Source organism: Vulpes lagopus, chromosome 6 (genome assembly GCF_018345385.1).
Source record: "Vulpes lagopus strain Blue_001 chromosome 6, ASM1834538v1, whole genome shotgun sequence".
Classification (NCBI taxonomy): Eukaryota; Metazoa; Chordata; class Mammalia; order Carnivora; family Canidae; genus Vulpes; species Vulpes lagopus.
In genome coordinates this window covers 108,344,225-108,368,168 of record NC_054829.1, presented here as the reverse complement: position 1 = coordinate 108,368,168, position 23,944 = coordinate 108,344,225, and the positions used below count along the sequence as shown (strand labels likewise).

The window sequence follows — 23,944 nt, the reverse complement described above, 5'->3', positions numbered from 1 at the left end:
CTGACCTTTTTACACCCACAATTCCTCCTTGTTCCCTTGGTTGGTGAGTTTGGGGTTATCCTGGGAATCTGCTGGGAAAACCCTTTCTCCTCCATTCCCAGAATTTCTTTCAATCATCTGTAAAGGATTAGGAGTTTATTTATTAAAATCCCTGACCTAAACCAACTTTGAAAATTAATTGACAAATCACGAATCTTAGCTGCATCAGAAAAGATGATTTACTGGACTACATTCCCATGTTTGAAAGTCCAATGCATATCAGCATGTTTAAGGTTCTGAAAAATCTTAGATTAAGGTTATTTGCTTAACACAGCACTTTCCAAATTTATTTAGCCACAGAAAGTTAGATGTTGTGTTGCTTTATTTACATTGTTTTTAGTATAATTGTCAAATGACTTTAAAAACATGAAAGTAATTGCATTAAAACATGGAAATAAAATGTTATGTATTCATGTCTTAGTTTGGGTGGAATCTGGTAGATGATAAATAATTTTGTGTTTTGAGAAAATATAGGACTGAGCATGTAAGAAATCCAAAGTAGTTTTGAATTGAGCATAGTTCTGAGTTCTTTAAAAAATGTTTGTCTTTTCAGATGACCTTTGGGTGGTTTCAAAAACATTGGACTTTGAATTGGATACTTTTATTGCGTGTAGTGCTTTCTTTGGACCATCATCTATCAATGAGGTGGAGCTACTACCTTTGAAAGGTTATTTCCCCTCTAACTGGCCCACTAACAGTAAGTATTACCATGCCCATATTAAATATATTGAAGAATGTTAGATATAAGATACATTGTGAGCAAGAATGCTAACTTTGTGTGGGATTATTTGATGAAAACCAATAAAAAGACAACCACCTCCAGGCACCTGCGTGGCTCATTCGGTTAAGTGTCTGACTTTTGATCTTGACTCAGGCCATGATCTCAGTATTGTGAGATCCAGCAAGGCTCCATGCTGGGCCTGAAGCCTGCCTGCTTAAGATTCTCTCTCTCCTTCTCCCTTTGTTTCTCCCCCTGCCCTCCTCCCTGGCTCATGCACTCTCTCTCTCAAAAAAAAAAAAAAAAAAAAAAATCCATCTCTACTTCTTCCTACTGTTGTATACAATGAGTTCCTGAAAATATATATAAAAGTTGAAGATGGGACACCTGGGTGGCTCAGTGGTTGAGCGTCTGCCTTTGGCTCAGGGCGTGATCCTAGAGTCCCGGGATCGAGTACCACGTTGGGCTCCCTGCATGGAGCCTGCTTCTCCCTCTGCCTGTGTCTCTGCCTCCTGCTCTGTGTCTCTCATGAATAAATAAATAAAATCTTTAAAAAAAATAAAAAAGATAAAAGTTGAAGATATAAATATTTCTGCAGTTCAAGTCTCAGAGGGCTAACAATATAATAAAATCTTGAACCCACACTTAAATAGTTTGTTAAAGTTGATTCTTTTTTAAAGATCCATCCACTTATTATTTGAGAGATAGAGAGAGAGGCAGGGGAGAGGTATAGGAAAAGGGAGAGAGATTCTCAAGCCGACTCCCCGCTGAGCATAGAGCTGGATATGGGGCTCAATCTCATAGACCACAGACCTGAGCTAAAACTAAGAGTCGGCACTTAACCTATTGTGCCACTCAGATGGTCCCTAAAGTTGATTTTTATATACCTGATTTTTAAAAATATAAACATCAAAAGTATAAATAAGAATTTTCTCAAATAATATCTTACATCAAGTTCTGATTCTCTTGGTTTTTAACTTCTTTTGGTTTGTTAATCTAATAAAGTCCATTTAGTAAACACATCATTTATTTTCACACAGAGAAAGTCTTATAGATTTTGCAGGGATTTTGCCAGCAGTGGAACAGGAGGATATGATTTTTATTTTCAGAAATTTTTAGTAAGATAGTAGGCTACCAGCCTTATTATTATTTTTTAATAAAGGAGCTTTTAGTAGGTTGAATCTCTATCCAGTTCTAAGAATCTATAGCTTTCTATATACATCCTGATCTCTGGAATAATTCCTGATGGTTGAATTTGGTCTATAGCGAATTGGAGACACAACATTTAATGATTCATTTCAAGTATTTCATATACATTTTTAGCTTTTGATTTTTTTCAAGAACTGAAAAAATTAGTCAACTAGCTTGAGTCCAGTCAAGTCTAATTACTTAAACATTTGTTAGTTAATTTGTCACTTTTGAATTCATATTTTCACATTTGTTGCAGTTGTTTCGCCATGTCAGCATTCTAACTTTACACTTCCCGCATATTCCTTATAAAATAACTGAAGAAATCAAAGAAAATGTTCAAAAATTACACAAAGACTACTGTACAACACAAGATGGTATGGTAATTAGTTGGAACTGTCAAGCAGTGTCCCCATATACTAACTCAGAACAGTTGTTCTTGCTCATTAGTTGTATAGAAGTCCAAATTTGATTTAAGTTGTGCAGTTTATGGATACCCATATAAAAAGTATGAATAACTAGGTATTATAGTAGTTTAATGGATAAAAGGACCTCCACATGTACTTAAGGGTTTATTTTATGTCATGTGATTAATTCAGTAGCTGAGCTCTGAGTTACATGAACATTTTTGGAGTGGAGGGGTTGAGGTAGAGGAAGAGAGAATCCTAAGCTAGCTCCATGCTCATCATAGCGCCTGACAGGGGCTCGATCCCATAACAATCTGAGCTGAAATCAAGAGTCAGATGCTTAACCAACTATGCTAGCCAACTGAACATTTTTAATAGTTTTTTTTAATACATTTTTTTCTCATTAAATGTTCATTTTCTGCGTTCTCTCTACAGTAATGGTACATGCATTGTTGGTTTGTAATGCTAGCACTGAGCTGACGACTTTGAAAAACATTCAGGACTACTTTAATCCAGCTACTCTACCTCTAACACAGTACTTGTTAACAATGTAAGTCATTATTTACCTTTGGGTCATTGGTATTCCAATATGTGACTAAATGTAAATATGAAAATGTAATTGAAGTACATTACATAATTTTGCCAATATTATTATTATTATTGACCATGAGATTAATGTTTGTCAGTAGTTAAAAATAAAAGGATGTTACTGCAAATTTTTTTCTATTTGTCAAGGAATAATATTTTCAGGATCTTTTGAGTATTGATTTTTTTATTCATTTGTATTTTTATGCCACATATTATTTAATATCTAAAAGAATCCTTTTATAGGTTGAATTCAGTATGTATATTGATGGTAACTTTATTCTTGACATAACCTGTAACTTTACTTTTGATTTTTCAAGTACCATACCGCTTTTTAAAATATTGCAAATGATATTCTTTTTTTTTCTTTTAAGATTTTTTATTTATTTATTCATGAGAGACTCAGAGAGAGAAGCAGAGACATAGGCAGAGGGAGAAGCAGGCTCCATGCAGGGAGGCCGATGTGAGACTCTATCCTGGGACTCCAGGATCTTGCCCTGAGCCGAAGGCAGACGCTCAACCACTGAGCCACCCAGGCATCCCTGCAAATGATACTGTTTTTTTTTTTTTTTTTTTAATTTTTATTTATTTATGATAGTCAAAGAGAGAGAGAGAGAGGCAGAGACATAGGCAGAGGGAGAAGCAGGCTCCATGCACCAGGAGCCCGATGTGGGATTCGATCCCGGGTCTCCAGGATCGCGCCCTGAGCCAAAGGCAGGCGCCAAACCACTGCGCCACCGAGGGATCTCCCTGCAAATGATATTGTATTAAATTCACTAAAATGGTAGAAAAACTCTAGTTTCTAATTTGAAATTTTATGATCTATCTTGTGGTGTTTCATTTTTCTCATCATAATGAAGTTCCAGGTAAAAATAAAAATCCTTGTGATTCCATTATTATCTTTGTTACTTAATCTTTGAAATGAATTCATTCTTTATAGAAATAAAACCACTTTGTTTATTGCAGTATTACCTGAAATAAAGGCTATATTAATGACCTGAGTCAGGTTTTATAGTAGAACATGGGCTTTAAAGTCAGTACACCACTTATTATCTGTGTGCTTTTAGGGAAAAATTTATTTCTGTATCTCTATTTGGGGTGGTTATTTCCTAGTGTTGTTTTTAAAATTACATCAAATAATACATAAAATGCTAGCATAGTGCCTGCACATGGTTGGTAGTCAACAAATGTTAGTTCTCTTTCCCCATCCTTCAAATTGGAGCATATATCCATTTGTGCCTTTAAAAAAGTGTTCTCTGTGATGTGTGTGAAATGAAAGTTAAATTATGAATAAGTTTACTTACCTACTTCAAAAACCGTTTTTCTTTTCTTTCTTTCTTTCTTTCTTTCTTCCTTTTTTTTTTTTTTTTTTTTTGCTGCCTTTTTACTAGGTCTTCATCAACTATAGTTAGCAACAAGAGAGTCAATAAGAGAAAATTTATCCCACCAGCCTTCTCAAATATCAACACAAAATTTGAACTTCTCAGCCTAGAAGCCACACTACAGTTAGCTAGTGAATTAATTCAGGCATACAACTTAAATAAGGATCAAGCTACAGCTTTAATTCAGATAGCTCAAATGATGGCATCACATGAAAATGCTGAAGAAGTGAAGGAAGTACAAACCCATACCCTCCCTATCACAATCATACATGGTAAGAAGTAAGAAAAATAATAGTTTTAGCAACTATATTGTTATATAAGCTTTTGTAATTTACTTTGCTTGTAATTTTCCTAGTCAGACAGTATTCCAGAATAACTCTACATAGATTATTTTGAATCTGAACATGCTTTAATTAACTGTTAGATGAGAGCCGAACTGACGATTCTCAAGGGGAGAATAGGCTGCACATGCCTGATGAATGAGTAACATTATACACTCATTATTCACATTGTATCTGGGATTTAGATATCTATGTGTTGCATTATCAGAGTAAACTTCACCTCTAAGCAGCAAAGCGTTTTATTACTTTCTAGTCCGCTCACTCTTTCATCCTCCCACAGCAGCTTTTCCAAACCTTCATTCTCATAACCTCTCCTGGCCCCTGCCCCACTCTCTCTGAAATTCATCTTGCTCTAAAATAGGAAATGGAGTTTATAACAGAAACTCCTCTCAATATCCTGCCCTCCAGGGGATCCCTGGGTGGCTCAGCGGTTCAGCACCTGCCTTTGGCCTAGGGCATGATCCTGGAGTCCCGGGATTGAGTCCCGCGTCGGGATTCCGGCATGGAGCCTGCTCCTACCCCTGCCTGTGTCTCTGCCTCTCTCTCTCTCTCTCTCTCTCTCTCTCTCTCATGTCTATCATGAATAAATAAAATCTAAAATAAATAAGTAAATAAAATATCCTGTCCTCCTCCAATTTACCTAAGTTTGAACCTATTTTTAACATCTTTTGGTTCTGTTCCAGTAAAGGAGCTTTACTTTCCCCTCTTGGAGCTGATAATTCTGTGTGGATTCTCTCACCTTCTCAACTCATGTCCTCTCACAGACCTCCACTCCAGAGCTGTTTTGTGCTGCTTTGAGGATTTACATCACATATACCCTGTTGACCAAGTTAGATATCTGGGAGTCATCTTTGATTATTCTTTTTTCCTAGATGAATGACCTTAATCCTCCTCCTACTCTCTGTTTATCTTTTTTCATCAGGTCAGTCACTGAGATATTTTCCTTTTAGTTTCTACTTTTCTTTCATACCAGATTTCTCCTCTCCAGATCAATAGCATCCCCTCAATCCAAGCCTTCATCATACCTTCATATAACCTACTGAGGAGAGGGTGGGCTCTACAGCTAGAATCCTGGATTTATATCCTGCCTCTTTCATTTACTAGCTGTATGATCTTGGACAGATTACTTACCTCTTTAATTTCCTGCTTTAAAACATGGAATTGATAATATCTATGTCTTAGGACTGGGGGGATTAAATGAGTTAACTAGCTGGTAAAGGCTTAGAATGGTGCCTGGCACGTAGGAGGCACTCAGGAAAGTTAGCATATATTATTATTATGGTTATCTCATATTTCTTCCTAGGTGACCTACCTTTAGTATTACCTTTCCTAATGTTTTCACTCAAGTAGTTTTTATAAAATACAGTCTAAGTAAATTCTATTGTTTAAAATCCTTCAGTGACTTTCCCTGGCCTGCAAGACAAAAGTTAAACTTTTTAGCCGTACCGTGGAGAACTCTTATGATTTATCCTCTTGCTTATCTTGTCAGCCTTGTCTCTTGCCTATTTGCTATATGCTGTATAGAAATAGTTAACTTCTACATGCTTTATCATGCCTTTGTCTAGAATGATCCTTTCTTTAAGCAGTCTGGATATGTTATGCTGGAAGACTTAATTCTGCTACTACTTATTTTTAGGAAACATTCCCATCTCCATCAAAGCAGAAAGAAACATTCTTTTTTTTTGATATCATAACGGTGTTACTTACATATTATTTTATCATTGTTCCTTTACTTTGTCTATTTTCCTAAGTAGACTAGGATCTCATTAAATTTGGAGGTCGTTGGTTATCTATCTACTTATCTCCTGTGCTAAGCATGTAGTGGTCACTCAGTGAATGTTTTTGAATAAATTTATTTAAATGGAGAGAGGAAGGCAGATGGATGAAATGTTTCTTGTGCTTTCATAAATTTATATTGCCTTTATTTTTCCCCCCTTCCTTCAAAATAATTAGGTGTTTTTGGAGCAGGAAAGAGTTATTTGTTGGCAGTGGTGATTTTGTTTTTTGTACAGCTATTTGAAAAGAGTGAAGTTCTCACAGTTGGAAATGTAAGACCTTGGAAACTTCTCATTTCTTCTTCCACTAATGTAGCTGTGGACAGAGTACTTCTTGGGTAGGTATGGCTAGTGTGTTTAAGTAGTTAATATTTTATTATTTTATTTTAATTTTTAAAAATTTTTATTTAATAATCTCTACCTGCCACATGGAGCTTGAACTCAGGACCCCCAGATCAAGAGTCACATGCTCCTCTGACTGAGCCAACCAGTGCCCCTGAGTAGCTAATATTTTAAGTTATTTGTGAGAGAGGCAATCCATCTTGGTCCCTGAGTGTCCATGCACATTTTTGTGGGTGTCTCAAAAATGCAAGACCTTTGTTTCTGAATTAAGAGCCAGCATCCATGAAATCGTAGTAAACTAACTCATTAAGTTGTAATAGGATAAAATCAAATACCAAACCTGACAATTTTGGCCCAAGGATAGGATGCTCACTTAAAAATTAAGTTCAGTGAAGAACACATAGGGCTAAAAGTATATTGTTGAGGGACTCAATCTGCTTTGGGATACTGAGCATCCCAGTAGGGTTTCAGTAGGATCCAAGGCCCAGACCACTATTAGCCAGGACATTTCTCAGTGTTTGCAGCAAGCACCTTGATTGACAAGGTCCAGGACAAAGAACAGCTTGCTTACTGATTTATAAAAGTACTGGCTCTCCAAGTTCGGTATTCCTTTTCTACGGCTCAACATCTTGCATGTGCAGGGATCTCTATCTGGACTCTCTGGTCTTTCCATTGGACTTGGGGACCAAGGGAATTGGGATGCATATTTGTGGATGCTTATACTGCTTCCTGTGCCATGAATAAAAATCCTTTGACTCAAGAACCTTGGAAGTAGGCTAAAAATACAGAGCCAAATTATGGGTTATTCTCTTATATACCTGTCTGTAGGAACATATAACAGTAAAATAGCTGGTCAGTTTAGTCAGATTAAGTTTTTTCTTTCAATAAGAAGGATCTAAGGAAGGCAATTACAGTCTGTCCTGCAGGTGTAAAATTTTTGTGATTGTGTAAAATTTTATTAAAATACAAAGAAAGGGGCACCTGTGTGGCTCAGTCAGTTAAGCAGTTAAGTGTCTGACTCTTAGTTTCTTTTTTTTTTTTAAAGGTTTTATTTATTTATTCAGAGAGATGCAGAGAGAGAGAGAGAGAGGCAGAGACACAGGCAGAGGGAGAAGCAGGCTCCATGCAGAGAGCCCGACATGGGACCTGATCCGGGGTCTCCAGATCATGCCCTGGGCTGCAGGTGGTGCTAAACCGCTGCGCCACCAGGGCTGCCCTGACTCTTAGTTTCTGCACAGGTCAGGATCTCAGGGTCATGAGATCAAGCCCTGCTTTAGGCTCTACCTTCAATGCAGTCAGCTTGTTCTTCTCCCTCTCCCACACCCTTCCTCTAAAATAAAATATATTTTGCAAAATCATCCTTCAGAAAGGATCTGCCAGTGTACACTCTTCTAAGTAATCTAAAACAGAAGCTGAAGATATTTATTAATTTAAGACAATGAGGAGTTACTTGGGGGCTAAACAGGAAAAAGCTTTAGATTGCTTAGCTTGAGATGAAATTTTAACTGTATCCTGTTAGAAAAGAGAAATCATAAAGTTAGAACAAAGAAGGAAGGTAAGTATTGAATACTTAAACATTTGGGAAAGATTCTTCAGTGTTTAAGTTTCTGATAAGGACCTGAGAAATATGGATCTATAATCCATATTTAGTCTGCATATAGGCTAGACTCACGCATTTCTTCACATTAAAATAACACTTAGCTGTGTATTTGGACAATATATTCTGACTGTAATGGACAGAATGGAACAAAGAGTTTCTTGAGAAGAAATGAAATGTACTTTTTTTTTTCTTTAAGATTTTATTTATATTAGAGCGCACGAGAGGGTGAGGGAGGAACAGAGGGAGAGGGACAAGCAAACTTCACACTAAGTGCAGAGCCTGAGGTGGGGCTGGATCTCAAGACCCTGAGATCATGACCTGAACCAAAATCAAGAAGACACCTAACTGAACCACCCAGGTTCCCCCAGACATGCTTTTTACCCTATTTTAGTGGTATGATAAGGATATTGCATCCTCTATTACCATAGAATTAACATAAAATTGCATTGAAAAAAATGTAATCTATGTTTTCAGACTAAAAAAGTAGCTGAGTGTTCTCCAAGATGAGGACTATGAAATATGCAGAAGTTAAAATCTATCCATGTATTGACCTTAAGTAAACTACTTTAAAATAATTTTGGAAAACTATGTGTGGATAGTTTATTTAGTTTTCTAGTCTTTAATTTCCCATTTGAGGTGACAGAAGGTGTTGTAGAGGACTGGATGTTCATTGAGCTCCCTATTCTGTTCCTAGCATAGAGCCAGAGCTGTAAGATACAGGAGAGAGAAGGTAGGTGAAAGTTGCTTCTTCACAAAGTCCTAATTGAGGGTGATGTATGTAGAAAAATGATCATATGGGAGCCTTTGGAGGTAGACAGACTTGCCTAGGTTGAATCATGGCTGACCCTACTTATTAGTTTTGTCCTCAGCAAAATACTTCACTTTTGGAGTCCTCATCTCTAAGATAAAATACTACCATGCAGAGCTTTAATGAGTATTAAATGAGATAATGTATGTAAAGATGAGGTATGCATTCCTAATAAATCCTGATGCTAAGTGTATGATAGCTATTGTTTTCCATATTATTATATCATTAGAGACAATTTTATTTGTCATAAATGCTAACATTGATATCTTAAACATTTAATGAACCTTCAATACAATTAAAAATTCCCTATAAAATACATTATATATAAAGAGGTTTTTTACTTACATTGCATCTACTGAGTTTAAGCATATCAGATTGAATTCTATAACTATAAAATATACCGTTATACAAAATTAATTTTACTAACATAAATGTTAGTTGAAACTTTGCTTTATATTCTTTGAAATGATCAGAATCTATTTTACCTTGTTTTCTTTAAAGGCTTCTCAGTCTTGGTTTTGAAAAGTTCGTCAGAGTTGGGAGTGTCAGGAAGATTGCCAAGCCAATTTTACCTTATAGGTAAGAACACTGAATTCCAAAAGTCACAGTGCTCAAAGAAGTATAATAATTTTATATAATTTTAAATTTAGTATTTTTAAAAAGATTTTATTTATTTATTCATGAGAGACATGGAGACAGAGTCAGAGACGTAGGCAGAGAGAGAAGCAGGCTCCTCGCAGGGAGCCCAGTGTGGGACTCGATCCCAGATTCCAGGATCACTCCCTGAGCTAAAGGCAGACATTCAACCACTGAGCCACTCAGGTGTCACTTAAACTTAGTCTTTGAAGAAGAGTGGAGAAGGTTTTATCTTTTTTTTTTTTCAGTTAACTGAGAAAATCTTTATTTTACTTTTTTACAATGTTGTGAAAATGGGATCAAGAGGGGTATTCTTTTATGTAATTATTTTTTTAGTTTGCATGCTGGCTCAGAAAATGAAAATGAACAACTAAAAGAACTACATGCACTAATGAAAGAAGACTTGACTCCTCTGGAAAGGGTCTATGTCAGAAAAAGTATTGAGCAGCATAAACTGGGGACCAATAAAACCCTGCTGAAGCAGGTAGGTTTGTTTCTTAATTTATATATGCTATTCAGAATTCCTTTATTCCTGCTGATGGAAAATATTTCCTTTAAATAAAACAAATGACTGTGATAGCTTAGATTAAAATAAGGTGTATGTCTATCCAGTGCATGTTTTATCTTATCAAAGAACATTCTTCAAATTTGTCAACAGATCTAACTCACCAGGTCTGAATTACCTTTCTCCTTTTCCATATTTGTATCTTTTTAAACACTTAAAGAGGAAAGAGAAGAGGTAGGAATAGATTTCCTGGCAAGTTAAAAGAAACCTGGTTTTTTTTTTTTTAGGTGAAATGGGGAGGGAAAAGAAGGTCTGACCCTGGGCAAAATACCCAAGTGAAATTTGTCTTTAATGCTTTCCTAGCAAGCCAAGCCTTCCAGGGTCTGTCTATATCTGAGAATCTAGGAGGCTGAGATACTTGCTTCTAAGTATGGCCCAAGACTGAACACACAGGATCCCAAGCTATAACAAGTAGCATCATCCCTTTTATCAGCTTCTGATTCAGGGCAGCTCCCTTCAGATGGTAGCTGATGAAAAAGAGGTTAATGAGTAGCTTCCTCCAATGAAAGGAGAGCATAAGGAAAAGAAAGAGGAAGGGAGGAAAAGAAGATTATTGACTTCTTGGACCATGTGGACATTAGTTACTTTATGCAAAAGATTTGGAAAAATCAACATACTTGGGTCCCCATATTGCTTGGCTATTTCAGAAATAATGCTGCTTAACAAAATCTCAATAAGACAACAAACTTATGACTCTAGAGGTCACTTGACATGGCCCCACTGGAGGCTATAGTTCAGGTCTCTTATTCTGAGAACAACAGTTGCCTATGGCATGATGGCTTTCTCTTGATACATGGCAGAAGTGCAAAAAGGCAGGATGGATCACAAAATACATTTTTATTTATTTTTAAAGATTTATTTATTTATTTTAAAGAGAGAGAGAGAGTTCATGCTCATGAACACATGTGCGCATGAGGGTAGGGATGGAGGGAGGGAATCTTCAAGCAGGCTCCCTGCAGAGCTCTGAGCTGGATGCAGGGCTCCATCTCACAACCTATGAGATCATGACCCATGAGATCATAACCTGAGCTGAAACCAATAGTCAGGTGTTCAGCTGAGCCACCCAGGAGCCCCACATGAAACTCTTTTATTTTTTTAAAAAGACTTTATTTATTTAATCATGAGAGAGACACAGAGAGAGAGAGAGAGAGAGAGAAAGGCGAGAGGCAGAGACACAGGCAGAGGGAGAAGCAGGTTCCATGCAGGGAGCCTGAGGTGGGACTCGATCCCTAGTCTCCAGGATCAGGCCTTGGGCTGAAGGCGGTGCTAAACCGCTGAGCCACCCGGGCTGCCCATGAAACTCTTTTAAAGGGAACGTATTAAAAAAGGTTTTGTCGGGGATCCCTGGGTGGCGCAGCGGTTTAGCACCTGCCTTTGGCCCAGGGCGCGATCCTGGAGACCCGGGATCGAATCCCACGTCGGGCTCCTAGTGCATGGAGCCTGCTTCTCCTTCTGCCTGTGTCTCTGCCTCTCTCTCTCTCTCTGTGACTATCATAAATAAATAAAAATCAAAAAAAAAAAGAAAAAAAAAAGGTTTTGTCTAACAAATTTCTAAGGTCCAATTAGGCATTCAGAGCTAACACTTTTCTAAAGTGATATGTCTTTACAATAAAATTAAATTTTAAAAATGCCTCATAGTTAATTACTATTTCCTAGATCAATAATAAAATCTCTTCAGTGGTTAGAATCTTAGTAATATAATGACAAAAGAAAAAAATCATAACATTTTAAAGAAAACTTAGTTCTTTAGGCTTTTGTATTAGAAATTTAACTAAAAAAAATTGCTTCCTGGTTCACAACTTTCAGGGTCTCATTCTTAGGTTGTCTTTATCAGATACAGTTCCTGGCAATTAAATAATGAATGATGTTTGAGAGTGGCACTATGAGCAGTGTACACATTGCTACGATGGTGTCTTCTGCTGGATCATTTTAAAAGAACTGAATATTTTAAAACTGTGGAATTTCTATATAAATGAGGCTTTGGGATTTTTTTTGTTTGTTTTTAACAAAAAGAAAACCTGACAGAGGGCTATTGTATATGACGAATGTTATTTTTTTTTTTACGAATGTTATTTATTATTAAAGTATGGTATAATATTTATTATTTCACAGGATATGTGGAGGCAGTATTAATTCATAAAGCATATTTGTGTCAATCACATTTACTGACAAAAAATATGATCAGTTTGTGTGGACTGCCCTTGCTACCAGGAAGTGGAACTATATTTCAGATTGTTAGGAGAGAAAATTATGTATGCGTGTGTGTGTGTGTGTGTGTGTGTGTGTGTGTGTGTAGCTATTAGACTATTAGGGCAAATGACTACATCTAATTAGAAAGTTCAGTGATTTTCCTCTTGTTTATATTTAGTTCAAGAGGTTAAATATTAGCTTTTTTATCAGGCTTTTTGTCTTGAGAATAATGGTATTCTGTTTTAATATTTGAGAATTAACTAAATTCATACTTATAGGCCACAAGTACACTTTAATTTACTGTAGTTTATTTATTTATTTTTTTTTTAAATTTTTATTTATTTATGATAGTCACAGAGAGAGAGAAAGAGAGGCAGAGACACAGGCGGAGGAAGAAGCAGGCTCCATGCACCGGGAGCCTGATGTGGGATTCGATCCGGGGTCTCCAGGATCGCACCCTGGGCCAAAGGCAGGCGCCAAACCGCTGCGCCACCCAGGGATCCCCTAATTTACTGTAGTTTAGAAATAGTTAGCCACCTTTATTTTCTTAGATAAGTCAAAAATCCTAGTGTGCTGAAGGTTAAGCAGAGTATAGTTCATGAGCATGTTCGGAGCTCCTTGTGGAGAACTTTGGCCTGTGTTGATACTAATGCATGTTGTATTTATTCAGCTTCCTCTAGAAGGATAAAATATGTATGTCATCCTTAATATTTAAAAAAATCTTTGGTATTGTAATACCTTCCTTGTAATATCAAAACGTGCCTTCTATTTGTTCTTATTAAGGGGGTTGTGGCTTAAGTAGCCTATGTTCTGTGATACCCATTTCCTATGTGGAAATAATGAAAATGTGGAGATAAAGTGACCTGTGATTTTTGATTGCCGATAAGTAAATAGGACAGCTCATTTCTTATTTTAGCCTTAAAAGTTCTTTGATAAATACATTATCTTATTTTCTAAGAAAGTTGTTAATTAATAATATTCTTGTTGTAATAAAGGTACGAGTAGTTGGAGTTACCTGTGCAGCTTGCCCATTCCCATGTATGAATGATCTTAAATTTCCTGTAGTTGTGCTGGATGAGTGTAGTCAAATAACTGAACCGGCCTCTCTCCTTCCTATTGCAAGGTAACTTAAAAAATTTCTTTTCTAGAAAACACTTAGCTGTCATAATTATTTCAAATAAATTTGTGCTTCAAACTCTTACCAAACTTTTATGAAAATTCTTAGCAATTTAGGTACTAAGCTGATTTTTTTAAAAGAATGCAGAGGAAAATTTAGGGGGGGTGGTTAATGTGTCAAAATTTTGTTAGATCACAGTTGAGATACTTGGATCCCATAATTCTTTTTTTTTAAGTTTTAATTTTAATTTCAATGAATTAACATACATTGTTACATTAGTTTCAAGCGTACAGTATAGTGATTCAACATTTCCATTCATTCCCCAGTGTTTATAACAAGTGCCTTCTTTAATCCCCATCACTTATTTAACCCTCCCCCCCCACCAACCTCCCCTCTGGTAACAATCAGTTCTCTATAATTAAAAGTCTGTTTCTTGATTTGTCTCTGTCTCTCTTGTTTTTTCCCTTTACTTGTTTATTTTATTTCTTAAATTCCACATACAACTGAAATCATATAATTGTCTTTCTCTGACTGATTGCTTAGCATTATACCCTCTCACTCCATGTATATCATTGCAAATCGCAAGATATCATTCTTTTTTATGGCTGAATGATATTTCATTGCACACACACACACACACACATACACCATTTATTTACCCGTTCATCAGTCGATGGACACTTGGGCAGCTTCCATATCTTGGCTATTATAAATAATGCTGCTATAAACATAAGGGTGCATTGTCCGTTTGAATTATTGTTTTTGTATTCTTTGGGTAAATACCAGTAGTGTAATTGGTAGATCTACCTTTAATTTTTTGAGGAACCTTCATACTGTTTTCCGCAATGGCTGTACTAGTTTGCACTCCCATCAACAGTGCATGAGCTCCTTTTTTTCCACATCCTCACCAATACCCATTGTTTCTTATGTTGTTGATTTAAGCCATTCTAACAGCTATAAAGTAGCATCTTGTTGTAGTTTTGATTTGTATTTCCCTGATGATAGATCACATGATTTCTAAAAAAGATTTATTTATTTAATTGAGAGAGACAGAAAACATGAGTTGGGGGAGGGGAGGGAGAGAAAGAGAGAATCCTCATGCATACTCCCATTGAGGATGGAGCCCAATGCAGGGCTCTATCCCAGGACCCTGATATCGTAACCTGAGCTGAAATCAAGAGTTGGAAGCTTAACTGACTGAGCCACCCAGGTGCCCCAGTTCACCTAATTTTTAAAGCCTTGATATGTCTAGTGCTCTAGGATTCTACTAGGACCTTGCAGATTTCTCTACTTGATTAAAGGTTCTACTTTAGTCCTACTTTGAGAATATAAGCCAACTGAAGAGGATTCTTCAGTTGCTTACTTTGATAAAATTCCAGTGTTTAGGTTCTGAAAATAATATTTATATTATGAAAAGATGTAAAATATATAAAGAAAAATAAGTTGAAAATGTATCTACTAAAATTTAGAAGACTATGACATCTAAGCTGTATCAGCTAATTGAAACATTATGCTTGTAAAGCATCTCTAATTGAGGGATCCTAAAGGTGGCAGAAAGAGTGCTAGATCAGGACTCAGTAGGCCTGAGTTTTAGTCCTTGCTCTGTCCCCAATTAATGAGGGTACAGGGTACCAACTCTCATGATTTGCCTGGGACTTGGGAGGTCCAGCATCATGGGAATTTTAGTGTAAACTGGGACAGCCCTGGGCAAACCAGGATGAGTTGGTCACCCTTCTCAGGAGCCAGGAATAGAGGAACAGTAAGGCTTTGCACGGAGGATAGTGGAGTATTACTTGTGGAGCACCTACTGTATACTAAACACATTATATATTTCACTAAGTCCCTAAAACAGTTTTGCAAGGTATTAACACATCCAGGTTACCAATAAGAATACTGAAGCTTGGAAAAGTAGAATAACTTGTGTTGTCCATAGAATATAATAAAGCTGAGATTTGGATATAGGTTTTTCTACAAACATTTTCCCACAATATCCTACCTCTATTTAGAAAGACATTTAACCCCAGGAGACTAATTTACTTCATCTCTAAGACAAGAGCTTAAGCCAAATAACTTCTAAGAAAACCTCTGAGTTTATAGAATTTAAGAGTTATTGTTTCTCAAAATGTGTTCTGCAAAATGCTAATTCCATGCAGAGGCAGGGGGACATTTAGCAAGTTTTATGTGGAAAAACAGTTGTAAAGGACTTTTTACTGAATAACTTCAAATCCCTTTAATACATTTGTTAACATTATTAAGCCTTGTTAGTGTCCAGAACTCTTTTTTTTTTTTTTAAGATTTTTAATTTTCAAGTAAGCTTTACACCCAGTGTGGGGCTCAAATTCATAACCCTGAAATTAAGAATTGGCATGCTCTGCTGACTGAGCCAGCCAGGCACCCCATTTCCCAGAACTCTTTGTGGTATGCAAGTTCTTTGAAATATAGGTTAGAAAATAGTGCAACAAGGGGCACCTGGTGGCAGAGTTGGTTAAGCCTCTGACTCTTGGTTTAGGCTCAGAGTTGTGATCTCAGCCCCATCAAGCCTGGTTGGGCTCTGGGCTCAGTAAAGAGTCTGCTTATGTTTCTCTCACCCTCTCCCTCTGTCCCACCACCCCACCCCTGCTTTCTCTCTCTCTCTCTCTCTCTCTCTCTCTCTCTCTCAATAAATAATTTAAATCTTTATTTTTTAAAAAGATTTTATTTATTTGACAGAGAAAGAGTGAGAAAGAGCACAAGCAAGGAGAGAGAGAGAGGCAGAGGAATAAGCAGACTCCGCTGAGCAGGGAGCCCAACTCCGGGCTCCATCTCAGGATCCTGGGATCATGATCCGAGCTGAAGGCAGACGCTTAACTGACTGAGCCATCCAGGCACCCCAAATAAATAAATCTTTAAAAAAAGAAAATAGTGCAACAAATGATGTTGATGCATGCTTTTTGTTGTTGTTGCTTAGATTAACTCTTGGAATTCTGTTTTTAGGTTTGAGTGTGAAAAGCTGATTCTTGTTGGAGATCCTAAACAGCTTTCTCCTACTATTCAGGGTTCTGATGCAGCCCATGAAAATGGATTGGAACAAACTCTTTTTGATCGGCTTTGCTTAATGGTACTACTGCTTAATTCAATACATAATCATCATTTATTGATTATACACTGTATAGATTGATAGAAAATTAAAATATTAGAACTACTCTATGCCCTAAAATAATTTTAACTGGAATTGTTTAGAAAGTACTCCTCTTTTTTTTTTTTTTTTTTAAAGATTTTATTTATTTATTCATGAGAGACACACAGAGAGAGGCAGAGACACAGGCAGAGGGAGAAGCAGGCTCCATGCAGGGAGCCTGATATGGGACTCGATCCTGGGTCTCTAGGATCACACCCCGGGCTGACGGCAGCACTAAACTGCTAAGCTACCAGGGCTGCCCCAGAAAGTACCCCTCTTAAAGATTAGTAGAACTCTTTAAGTTAAGTGCCCTTTTAATAAAATGAATCTTTTCCCTATGTACTTTAGCAGTGGGTAATAAATACATTGCTTTTGCTCTAAAATTTTAAAAAATTCTATAATGTCTCTATTATCCATGTCCCCTATTGTAGAGCTGTTGTAGAGTGCTGCTACATATTTAAAAGAATCTTTTAAATTAATTATTAATATATTTTTAAATTGAAGTCACATTCACATAACATAAAATTAACTACTCTAAAGTGAATAAGTCAGTGGCATTTAGTACATTCACAGTACTATGTAACAATGATCTCTCTCTAGTTTCAAAACATTTTATTACCCTAAAATAAAACCCCATACCCATTTAGCAGTTACTCTTCATTCACTCCTTCCTCTAGCCCCTGGAACCACCAGTCTGTTTTCAGTCTGTATAGATTTATCTATTCAGGAGATTTTATATCATATAGTCTCACAACTTTCATATCATACAACTTGGAATCTATACAATATGTGACCTTTTGTGCCTGGCTTCTGTCACTTAGTACAGTGTTTCTGAGGTTTATCCATAATGTAGCATATGTCAGTAATATATTACATTTTTTTAAAAGTACATTCACAATGTAGTGCAATCATCACCCTATTCGTTTCTAGAACATTTTCCATTATTCCAACAGAAACTTTGTATCCATTGTTTAATGCCCTTGTTTCTTGAACTGATAACCTCTATTTTACTTTCTGCCTCTATGCATTTGCCTGCTATAGGTATTTAATATAAATAGAATCCTACAATATTTGTCCTTTTGTGTTTGGCTTATTTACTTGGCATAAGTACATTCAAGGTTCATCCATGTTGTAGTATGTGTCAGAATTTCATTCCTTGTTAAGGCCAAATAATACTCCATTGTGTATAATACCACATTTTATTTATCCAGTCATCTATGGATGGATGTTTAGGTTGTTTCTATCTTTCAGGTATTGTGAATAATGGTGCTATAAACACTGGTATACAAATACCTGTTTGTGCTACAACTAGATCATATAATAATTTAATGGTTTTTTTTTTAATCCATTCTCAGTTTGGTTTTTTTTTTTCCATTCTCAGTTTAGTTTTTAAGTTTTTATTCAAATTCACTTGGTTAAAATTCAGGTGTACAATTTAGTAATTCATTTCTTCCATATAACACTGGGTGCTTCTCACAAGTGCCCTCCTTAATCTCTATCACCTGTTTAACCCATCCCCCTACACACCTCCCCTCTAGTAGCCATCAGTTTGTTCTCTGTAGTTGAGAGTGTTTCTTGGTTTGCCTCTCTCTCTATTTTCCCTTTGCTCATTTGTTTTGTTTCTTAAATTTCACATAGGAGTGAAATCATATGTTATTTGTCTCTTCGGACTGACTTATTTTACTTACCATTATATTCTCTAGCTCTATTCATGTCATTGCAAATGGCAAGATTTCATTTTTTTTTATGGCTGAGTAATATTCTGCTGTATTATATATACCACTTCTTGATCCGTTCATTAGTCAGTGGATACTTGGGCTGTTTCCATAATTTGGTAACATTGGGGTGCATGTATGCCTTTGAATTAATGTTTTTGTATTTTGGGGGTAAATATTCACAAGTGCAAATACCCTGGATCATAGGGTATTTCTATTTTTTAACTTTTTGAGGAACCTCCATATGATTTTTCAGGGTGGCTGCACTAGTTTGCATTCCCACTAACAGTGCACGAGTGTTCTCCTTTCTCCAAATCCTTAATTTTATGTTTAACCACCAAACTGTTTTCCATATCAGCTGCACGATTTACGTTCCCAACAGCAATTTCCCGACAAAATGTTCCAATTTCTCCACATCTTCACCAGTGTTTGTTTTTTTGTTTTATGTTTCTTGGGTTTTTTAAATAATAATTCTCATTGGGTGTGAAAGTAGGTATCTCATTGTGGTTTCCCTAATGACACAGCATTTTTTCATGCACCTATCTTCGGAAAAATGCTTATTCAAGTGTTTTACCCAGTTTTGAATTGGGATGTTTGTTTTTTCGATGTTGAGTTTTATGTATTCTTTATATATCCTGGATATTAAATCCTTATCAGATACATTGTTTGCAAATATTTTCTTCCATTCTTAGGTAGTTTTTTGTTCTTTTGACAATATCTTTTTTTTTTCTTTTTTTTTTTTTTGAGAGAGAGAGAGAACACATGAGCAAGTTAGGGGGGTTGGCAGAGGGAGAGAGAGACTCTTTTTTTTTTTTTTTTTTTAAGATTTTACTTATTTATTCATGAGAGGCACACAGAGAGGGAGGCAAAGACACAGGCAGAGGGAAAAGCAGGCTCCATGTAGGAAGCCTGATGAAGGACTCGATCCTGGGACTCCAGGATCACTCCCTGAGCCACCCAGGTGTCCAGAGAGACAGACTCTTAGGTATGCTCTAGGCCAGTACAGAGCCTTACATGGGGTATAGTCACCACACTGAGATCATGACCTGAGCCAAAATCAAGGGTTGGACACTTAACCAAGTGAGCCACCCAGGCACCCCTTGACAGTATCATTAGACACACAAAAGTTTGTAATTTTGATGAAGTCCAATATATCTATTTTTTTTTTCTTGTGTTGCTTGTGATTTTGGTGTCATAGAGATGAAATTGTTGCCCAGTCCAGTGTCATACAGATTTCCCCCAATGTTTTCTTTTAGGAGTTTTATAGTTTTGGCTCTTACAGTTAATTCTTTGATCCATTTTGAGTTAGTTTTTGTATATGGTATAAGGTACAGTCCAACTTTTTTATTTTCCATGTAGAAATGGTGCTGTTTTTCCCAGCACCATTTGTTGAAAAACTATCCTTACCCATTGAATGGTTTTGGCATGCTTGTCAAAAATCAGTTGACTATGTGTGAGTTTATTTCTGGGCCCTCTATTCTATTCCATTGGTCTATATGATTAAGTTTTATGGCTGAATAATACTTCATTGTATGTATATACCTCAATTTTCTTAGCTATGTAATATTACTATTGTTTTGATGCAATAATCTAAATCAAGCTATTTTGATAAGCAGAAGATTAAAATATTAGAACCAAAAGGATTATAGAATATCTGTTGCCAAAAGAAATCATTGTTATCATTGTTGCTAGTTTATTTATTATTAATTATTTATTTATTTATTTTTCATTGTTGATAGTTTAAGTTGCACTTAAGGGGTTATTTTGCTGTTTCAACTTTCTTTCTTTTTTTTTTTTTTTTTACTCTTTGCAATTCAGTTTGGGAAGTTTTTTGTTTTGTTTTGTTTTGTTTTTTTTAAAGATTTTATTTATTTATTCATGAGAGACACACAGAGAGAGGCAGAGACATAGGCAGAGGGAGAAGCAGGCTCCATGCAGGAAGCCCAATGTGGGACTCCATCCTGGGACTCCAGGATCACGCCCTGAGCCAAAGGCAGATGCTCAACTACTGAGCCATCCAGGCGTCCCTGTTTCAACTTTCAGTAATCTGTACTTTCTTAGCAGAGGTAGAAAAGCTGAAATGAAACTAGAAATGATTAAATGTCAAATAAATATTTCGTTACCCATAAGAGATATTTTTTCCTAAAAGATCCTCTCACAAGAGATTTTAGACAGATTGATTTCTTTGCTCTAAAAGGTAGAGATATTAGCGTTCTTGTGCTTTCCCTTCCTTTCTTATCCCTTCCATGTTTCTATGTTTTAGTTAAATCATTAGTCTTTTCGTTTTACAATCATAATTTGTACAATTATTTAGAATCAGTTCTATTTTTAAAAAATTCACTACATCTTTTCACCTGGGTGCCTTGGACTTCATCAGTTTTTTGTTTGTTTTTAATAATGGCTCATAGATGCCTACTTTCCTGAGTTCTTTTTGTTTCAAAATGTCTATTGCCTTTAAATGTAAATGGTCCTTTGACTTGTTGAATTGTTGCTATTACTGTGAATTTTAGGACCAGCCTGATTATTTTCCCCTTGTTACAATTTTTTCTACCTGGATGCAAGAACTTTTTATAACCTTGAAGTTGGTAAAATTCACTACTGTATATCTCAGTGTGGAGCTTTCTGTAACTAATCATTCTATCATGTAAGTTCTCTCAAAATGGAGATTCTTTTCTTTCTTTGTTTCATGAAAGGTTTTCGTTCCACCTGTTGAATTCTCTATCAGTAGCTTAGTCTGTGCAGCATGCTATAACAAAATGCCATATACTGGGTGGCTTAACCAACAGACATTTCTCACAGTTCTGGAGGCTGGGAAGGCCAATGTCAAGGTACCTTCAGATTTGCTTCCTGATAAGAACTCTCTTGGCTGTATCGTCACATGGTGGAGAGAAAACTCTGGCCTCTTCCTTTTCTTATAATGAGACTAATCTTTCATGAGGACCCCATCCTCATGATCTCATCTAAACTTAATTACCTTCCAAAGGTCTCACCTCCAAATACCATCACTTTGAGGTTTAGGGCTGCAACATAGGAACTGAAGTGGGGGACACATTCATTCTAAAACAAAGAAGTCTCCAAGTTATTCTTATATTGGGTGTCTTTATTTGTCTTCCATTTATGTTACTTTGGTTTCATCTTTATTATCTGTGAAGCCGTTCTACTATGTCTGTTCCCCTTACATTGAGTTTGAAGTTGCATTGAGTTTTTAATTTGGTTATAGTGAGTTTTATGAAGAAATCCTATTTGTTCTTTGCTGCTCTTAGTTTGTTCATTTTTTAATAATACTATTTAGAAAATTACTTTGTTTCTTTAGGATTAAAATTTCCTTTTTAATCTTCTTATCTTTTTCATCATCTGACCTCTGAGATTTTATTTCATTCAGTTATATTCTGATTATATTCTAAAGCTTGAATACTTGAAAATTTTCTTGCTTCTTGGTTATAGTTTGTCTAGGCTGGATTATATACATATCGTTTTCATTGTCTTCCTTTATTTCATTAATTTGGGGAGAGAAGCTATAGTATGTTTGTATAGTTGCCATTACTATTTGATTTCTTGATGTTCATGCTTGGGTAGCTCCCTCAGATTTGTATTCTATATTCTCTATTTTCTTAGTATCCTGAAAATATGGTGGTAGTGGAGTATTGTAGGGATGGGATTGGAACAGAACTAAATTAAGAATATGTGCTGTCTTTTTTAGCTTACATGCACTCTCTCATTTCTAAGGTTTTGTTGTATATCCTGTACCAGGATTAACTCCACACGGTTGGAGATATTGTCCCTTTCCCAGATGAGGAATATTCCTGGATTTCAGGTGTCCTCTCAGTTTGATGTTTACTTTGAATTTTGAATTTTGATCTTTTCCCAGGCTAACAATATGTGGTAGGATCCTCTCTCATGATGCTGGGCTACAGCTCCCAGTCAGTCACATGATCATTAGAATAAACAACTCATACTCTTATAACCATTCTGCACCCATATAACCATTCTGTTTTTCACTTTCAGTACAGTATTAAGTAAGTCGCTTGAAATATTCCAACACTTTATTATAAATTAGGCATTGTGTTAGATGATTTAGCCCAATTGTATGCTAATGTAAGTATCCTGAGCGTGTTTAAGGTGGGCTAGGCTAAGCTATGGTGTTCCATGGGGTAAATGTATTAAATACATTTCGACTTTTGATAATTTCAGTTTATGGGTTTTTCAGGTTGTTATCCCATCATAAGTCAAGGAAGATCTGTACTGCATTCCTCCCTTCCACTTAAAATTTTCTTTCTTGATGACAAGTACTTTTTAAAGTTTATGGCATTGGGTTGGCTATAAACCTTTATCTGTTGCTTGGCTACTAATTTTTTTCTTTGTTGTTTTTAGTACTTTGTTATCTTCGTTCCTTTAGATATTAGAGAATGGATTCTGCAAGGCAGTTTTATTCTACCTTCTTCAGAAGTTTCCCCTTACACTGAGTTTCAAGTTGATTTGAGTTTTGAGTTGAGTGGTACTCAATTTTGTGAAGACTCAAGCTTTCAATTGTCTTGAGATTTTAATTGTAACTGAATTGCACAGCTTTCTACCCCTTCCATGTCAGTGTTAAGATTCTTTTGAGCCAGATCTTTCCAGTGGCTTTTAAAAAACCTTAATTTAAAAAATTATTTAGATTCTTAAAACTTCTTTTTAAAAGATTTATTTATTTATTCATGAGAGACACACAGAGAGAGAGGCAGAGATACAGGCAAAGGGAGAAGCAGGCTCTCTCTATAGGGAGCCTGATGCGGGACTTGATCTTGGATCCCAGGATCATGCCCTGAGCCCAAGACAGATGCTCAGCCACTGAGCCACCCAGCCATCCCAGAACGTTTTTGAATAGGTTAACATAGTCACGTGATTCAGAATTTATGAAGAGAACCCAAAAAGTAGAGTGAAGACTTTCACTGCTATCCCCCAACAACTCAGTTTCTCTCCTCCAAAGCAACTGTCACCTTTTTCTTGTATCCTTCTAGTGATAATTTATGCCAATGTAAGCAAATACATAAAATATTTCCCTCTTTTTTATTTTCCCTCTTTTAACAAATGCTAGCATACTATGCATGCTGTTATATTAAAAAGATTTTTTTTTACTGTTTTTCTCCTATAAAAAATACCTCATCTATGTGATCATTAATCCTGCCTTTTACTATGTGTTATTATTATTAGAGTACCTTGCTGTTATTCGAAATGTTCAAACAGGGCTATGGAAGATTTTTCAAAGAAAGAGCATGCTCTAGAAGAATCCTAAAATAGATGGAATATGGATTTTATGGTGCACTAACAAAATTGGAAACTTCTTTGAAGATTCAAAATGAGAGATGGCTTGTGCCCATGGAGCAAAATTAAGAAATGAGT

At 36.1% G+C, this 23,944-nt stretch overlaps 1 protein-coding gene across 5 annotated transcripts in view; it reads left to right on the top strand.

The window, feature by feature from the left end:
- Nucleotides 1-23,944, top strand: part of ZGRF1 (zinc finger GRF-type containing 1) — a 77,037-nt gene that overhangs the window by 50,303 nt on the left and 2,790 nt on the right. For 4 of the 5 annotated variants that reach the window (XM_041759600.1, XM_041759601.1, XM_041759603.1 and 1 more), the window contains 8 exons: nt 593-736; nt 2,788-2,902; nt 4,329-4,591; nt 6,614-6,773; nt 9,687-9,764; nt 10,158-10,305; nt 13,572-13,699; nt 16,667-16,790. In XM_041759600.1, coding sequence (XP_041615534.1) covers nt 593-736; nt 2,788-2,902; nt 4,329-4,591; nt 6,614-6,773; nt 9,687-9,764; nt 10,158-10,305; nt 13,572-13,699; nt 16,667-16,790 — 1,160 coding nt within the window. The remainder of the gene's footprint in view (nt 1-592; nt 737-2,787; nt 2,903-4,328; nt 4,592-6,613; nt 6,774-9,686; nt 9,765-10,157; nt 10,306-13,571; nt 13,700-16,666; nt 16,791-23,944) is intronic. The other variant, XM_041759602.1, reaches the window with a different exon arrangement.